General features: G+C 40.3%; 1 protein-coding gene across 2 annotated transcripts in view; it reads right to left on the bottom strand.

Annotated features, from left to right (window-relative positions):
• Positions 1–6191, bottom strand: part of LOC125090825 (acyl-coenzyme A synthetase ACSM3, mitochondrial) — a 30284-nt gene that overhangs the window by 15110 nt on the left and 8983 nt on the right. For both annotated transcript variants that reach the window (XM_047713930.1, XM_047713931.1), the window contains exons 4-5: positions 2794–3001; positions 26–169 (exon numbers count right to left, since the gene is read on the bottom strand). In XM_047713930.1, coding sequence (XP_047569886.1) covers positions 26–169; positions 2794–3001 — 352 coding nt within the window. The remainder of the gene's footprint in view (positions 1–25; positions 170–2793; positions 3002–6191) is intronic.

Here is a 6191-nt window from a genome sequence, read left to right as displayed (position 1 = left end):
TCAAGCTGGAGTTCTGTGAAGGTACCTTCCATTTACAGATAATCCTAAACCAAAACTGCTATGAGTGTGTCCAGTCATTTTAGGGGATCCGCTTGTTCCGCTGGTAAAGTAAATGGACATCATCTCATCGTGTTTTGTCTTCACACAGGTGTGGCTGTCACTGGCGTGTCTGCAAAGGAAGAACTACATTGATTCTGCACATTGCACATGGCATCATGAACTGTTACCACAGAAAAGAATTCAAGAAACCATCTACATGGACCTCTTCACCTCATGGATCAGGCCCCGGTGACTTAGGTTGAATTCCAAGGTAAAAGTCATCTCTTTTTCTATCTTCATAGGTGCTTTCTGGAATTAAACTAAATTTTGTCATCAAAGCCCATTTATAATAGGCTTATAATTGGTTTCATAGCTTTTTACTATGTGATAAAGAAGAGCTGAAGCACTTTAAAAAACTCAAGTGTTTTATCATACCGTCAGCAGAATGAGGAATCTATGATCTTATAATCAAGACTATGTGAGAATGGCCCCTTCCCCTTCACTGTGGATGTTTTCAAGTGATTTTTTTTTTTAAGGAAGTGAGTATGTGATTAGAAGTCATGGGTGATGGTATAAGGCAAGATGGTAATTCCCACATTGTTCAAGAATCGGATGTAGATCCAATGGATAACTGGGCTGCTAATAGGTCATACATTAGAGCACCTGAGAGGAGGTAAGCTCTGTACATACAGTACCTAAAAAGCATAGAGATTTTATCTGGGAGTGTTGGGCTGAGAATGAAACATTAGAATTAGAAACATCCAGGGGCACCTGGGAGGCTCAGTGGGTTAAAGCCTCTGCCTTTGGTTCAGGTCATGATCTCAGGGTCCTGGAATCAAGTCCTGCATTGGGTCTCTGCTCAGTGTGGAATCTGCTTCCCCCTCTCTCTCTGCCTGCCTCTCTGCCTACTTGTGATCTCTGTCTGTCAAATAAATAAATAAAATCTTAATTAAAAAAAAGAATTAGAAACATCCAGGGGCGCCTGGGTGGCTCAGTTGTTGGGCGTCTGCCCTCAGCTTGGGTCGTGATTCCAGGGTCCTGGGATTGAGCCCCGCATTGGGCTCCCTGCTTAGCAGGAAACCTGCTTCTCCTTCTCCCACTCCCCCTGCTTGTGTTCCTTCTCTCGCTGTGTTTCTGTCAAATAAATAAATATCTTTAAAAAAAAAAAAAGGAAGAAACATCCAGGCTACAAGAATTATAGAAAAGTTGTTTTAAAAGCCTAATGAAGCTAGACTAGGTGTTTAGTCTATGATTCCATAATTTCTTCCTTAAAAATAGTACCTATAGCTGTGTACCTCTCATTTCTATAGAAACCTAAGGTGGGGTTATCATACCAATTTCACCACTAGAGGCTGTAAACATAGCAGGAGTGTGGCCTCAGGTGCCAGACTCCCTGGGTTTGAAACCCAGCTCTGCCAAATCCTAGCTTTTGGCCTTATTCACGTGTATTACTGTAGTACCCATTCTTAAGTTATTGTGACATGTAAATGAGTTAATATATGTGAAATGCTTGGAACAGTTTTTGGCACATAACCAAAGCCATATAAATGTTACCCAAGTTGCAAGTATAGCGTTTTTAATTAGAACAGTACTTGGCTTTTGGTAAAAACTCAGTAAATGGGGGCGCCTGGGTGGCTCAGTGGGTTAAGCCTCTGCCTTCAGCTCAGGTCATGATCTCGGGGTCCTGGGATCGAGCCCCACATTGGGCTCTCTGGAGCCTGCTTCCCCTCTCTCTCTGTCTGCCTGCCTCTCTGCGTACTTGTGATCTCTCTCTGTCAAATAAATAAATAAAAAATCTTAAAAAAAAAACCACCTCAGTAAATGTTAGCTATTTTAGAGGAGGTAGGAATAAGTATGTAGTTGCAAACATATTCCCAATTCCTTGGGTAAAGGTGGGAAGCTCATTCTAGAGAGGGAACTAGCTGCCAACTTAAAGCTAAGATAGAACCAATACTGGGCGAGAGTGCTAAATGACCCCTGGAAGCATTCTACAGAAGGGACTGAACATCAGTATAACTTAGTTTTATAATAGCATCCATTAACATTAAGTGTTCTTATTTATAACCTGAAGTGTTGGTATCTGCAAGGAAATGATATAGCCTACACATAAGAACTGATTATGATCAGTTTCTCTGGGTGACAATAACAGCTCTATGTTGGTGCTGTGAACGCACCTCCTAGATTAGGCTGCAGGAACGAAGGACTTACTCCCCACAGCTGCTCGGAGCCCTATTCAGAGACAGCTTTGGCTGAAGAGAGCTGCCTCGCTCAAGGTCATCCCTTCCTTCTAGGGAAAGCACACACTCAGTTACTGATCAGTAATGGTATATAAAGGCCAGGACCTTTTGCTCTATCTTGGAATAGCTTTGAAGGACCATCCAAGCCCCAGAGGTTCCAGTGGATTAGCTGAAGGTTTTTCTGGGAGTGCATGGCAGATAAATTTCTTCTTTTGCTCAGTCCCCATCCTTGCCCTTCTTTCATAGATGTTGACCCCAAGACAAATCCTTAATAAACTTCTTACACAACTGATCTCTATCTCAGGTCCTGCTTCCTTCAAGATCCTAATATACAAAAACCAGTCCAAGCTCCTGCCTGCCTCAGAGCTTTGCAGATTATTAGTGCAGGAGTAATCACCAGTTGTTCCCTTTGCCTCGTTTTAATTTTCATTTTTCTGATCACTTGTGGGTTGAATATCTTTTCAATTGTTGCCTTTCTTTCTGGGGAAGCTGTTCTGTAACAGTTATGGCTACTCACTTCATCATCTCCTTGAGGTTCCCCCACCCATCTTTGGGTTTCTGAGACACAATTAGCTTGGAGTGCAGATTTTCACATTTAGATGCAACAGCATCTACTGCTGGGGCTAAAACTTCGTTGGTAATAATGCACTTGGCTTTCGAAGATTGCAGTCTGTAGAGAATGTCTTTCTGGGTCAGCTGAGTGGTTCCTGGAATTAAAACTGTCCCTGAAGGAGCAGAAGAAAACAACATATAGAAGGAAGGTTTTCTTTATCATGTTAGTTACTGTACCATAGATCGCTCCTGTGTCCTCTCTGTGTCTCAGAATGAGTTTGCCATTCAGTTTACCAGTCTAGGTAATCTATTTGCCTTCCTTTCATTATTCTGCTTTTGCCTTTCAAAGCATCTCAATATCTATTTCCCTTTTGACCAAACATGAAAGCATGTTAAAAGCTGGCTAATTTTCTTCTATCTGAAGACCATTCATAACATTCAGCTTGAAGACAGGGTTGTTTTTTTTTTTTTCATTTTTTTGAAGACAGTTTTGACTGAAGAGTTATATTATCCAATATTTATAGGCTAAATGCCAGATGCTAGTGTAAGTGCTTTGCACGTTTTAACTTATTTAATCCCTACAAAAAAAAAAAACCCCGTAAAATCTATGAATAATTTGCCAAAGATCACTGGAGTAGAAAATAGCAGTGCAGGGATTGAACTCTGTAGCCTGACCCCACAGCTGTACACGTAACTACTTCAGTCTAGCACCTTTTAAAACGTACATAAATGTTTTATGATTTCTTTCCAAAGGGAGGGATTGAGGCATTCATCTTTTCAGTGCTTCTACTTCTCCCTGCTGTAAATTACACTGTAAGTGTAGTATAATTGTTAAGAGTGTGTCCTGCAGCCAAACAATCTTATCGGTTAACCTTGGAAAAGCCACTTCATCTCCATGAGTCTCAGGTTCTACATCCATATAATGGGGATTCTATAAGATTAATGAGGAGTAAATGAGTTAAAATGTGTAAAGAGTGCTGAATAAATTTTAGCTATTATTTTCTCAAAGGATTATTGGAATTTCAAGAATGTATCTGGATCTGTATCTATAGTTATATGTATCCATATCTATATCTCGGGCTCTACCACTCTCAAGTCCAGACCCTAGAGAGAGGGGTGGAAGTTATGCACTGCGCAGTGGTGTCTACTCTTCCCAGCGTCACAGCAGGAATGGAAGATTGAAGAACATGTACCTGCTCATTCCTGGACTCTCGACACTGGCTTGTCTTTCCCTTTGGGGAAGGACAGTCCCCTCCAGTGGAGATATTCAGGAAACAGACAACCAGGACTGAAACCCAAAGTTCTTCAGAATATCTTTCTTTTCTAATCAGGCAATGCAGCATTGTTTATGAGTCTTTAACTCCAAGGTCATTCCTTAGAGATGATCCATCTAGGGATAATTAATTAGCCTACCATGGCCTAACAGTTTTCTATAATTTAAAGGCACTCTGTAAGAACAATCCCACTGCCAGAATTTCATGCCTAGCAGAAGCGCTTTATTTAAACACATCACCCTTAGATAATTAATTCCTGCTAGTACATTAGTCATATTCTATCTGTAAAGAAACTATTAATAGTGATCAGTCTTACCTATTAAAACTACTTCCTGTCCAAATTAGTCATTTAGGGAAACATTACATAGTCTCTTGCCAGGGAACAAAATGTTACTTTAAATCTTAGTGGGGGGACATCGCTTCTTGGCCTTTTGGCTACGATCAAGTGTAAATCTTGGGGAAGGCCTCTTATTACCATGTTGATGATATAGGGTGTACAAAATGATATTACCAATATGTACATTTGCATGAAGGGTCAAAAGACTCTGGTACTAGTAGTCTCTTCTCTCCCTGTTAACAGATCTACATGAAAAGACAAAGTTTTTCCAGAAGTTTGTTTGGTGGATGAAAAAAGTGACTTTTGTGATTCAATTTGGCAACAGGATTTGAAAGCCTAGCCTATCCACCCATCCATCTAGATGGTAGATAATGCTTATTTTCAGCATTGTTAGTATATTAGATTTACCATTTACTGTCTCCCTTTCATTCTCCCTTCCAAGAGAATCTGCCTTCCTTTCTGCAATAACTATGTTTGTATCAGATGCACCTGCCTCTGACCACATCTGACTGGCCCAACCCAAGCCATGCCAGTCAGATTCTGTATCAAGTATTTGATTTAAGAGACTGAGTAGATTGAGACATACAGAGTTAGGGGCTAAGGCATCTGTGTAGCAAACCAAGCCACATGTCAGGGAAAATGAAGGGGAGCAAGGAAATCATGTGTTAGTAGAAAGAAGTCAAAGGAACAGATGCTTAAGGGATACAGAGACAGGAGGCCCTATGGCTTCAAAGCAAAAGAAATGGAGAAAGAAGCCAGTTGCTCTGTCTGTATTTTTTGTCCCCTGTAGATCCTTCCGTAGATGTTCAATAATTTTCCTTCCTTACTGAACTAATATAAATGGATTTCTGGTCCTGGCAGTCCAACGTGTTGCCCCTTTACTAAGACAGTGAGCTTAAGCAGCATTCATGAAAGCTATCACTTTGTTTCAAGAAAAAAAAAACACTGTTAAAAGTGGGCTCTGCTACTCTAGTGTACAATTCATCGGTACATATGATATGAGAACATGTAACTCAAATGCAGGTAATTATGATGAATTAAGAATGTTTACTCAATATAATTATTTATTAAAACAGTAGGGATATTAATTAATTCGACAAATATTTTACTGAGCATTTACTATATGCTGGTAATTGAAGGTACAGACATGACTATCTTAGTCATTGACTTTTAGGAACATACATAGTCCTAGGGGAATGACAAATTTATTCCAAATAGACACTCAGACACTACAGTACAGGTTAAAATAGAAACATATACATGTTTTCTAGGGGATGTCAAAAAAGAAAGCACCTGAATTGGGACATCAGGGCAGGGTTGCCTGAGAAGTGACATTAGAGTTGAGACCTGAAAATCTAATAGAAGTTGTCCAAGTGGTTAGGTGTGAGGGAAAGGCTTTCCAAGCACAGGAAATAGTATGCACAAAATCCAGGAAAAGAGAAAGATCATGAACCTTATAGGAAACCATTTGATATGGCTGGAGCAGAGAGTATGAAAACAATGACGGGAGGAGATCAAACCTTCCGTGACACGCCTAAAGAAGTTCTGATTTTACATAGTAGGCAATGGAGAATTATTAAATAACATCAAGCAGCATATTGACAGGATAAAATATGCATTCTAGAAAGAACGCTAGCTATGGAGGGTGAATTGGATTGGAGTAAGGTGTGGGCACACACAAGATCAGAAATAGGGAGACTTTTGGGGCACCTGGGTGGCTCAGTGGGTTAAAGCCTCTGCCTTCAGCTCGGG

The sequence above is a fragment of the Lutra lutra genome, chromosome 18 (genome assembly GCF_902655055.1).
Source record: "Lutra lutra chromosome 18, mLutLut1.2, whole genome shotgun sequence".
Taxonomy (NCBI): Eukaryota; Metazoa; Chordata; class Mammalia; order Carnivora; family Mustelidae; genus Lutra; species Lutra lutra.
Note: the sequence above shows the minus strand (reverse complement) of the source record. Positions and strands in the feature narration are given on the sequence as shown.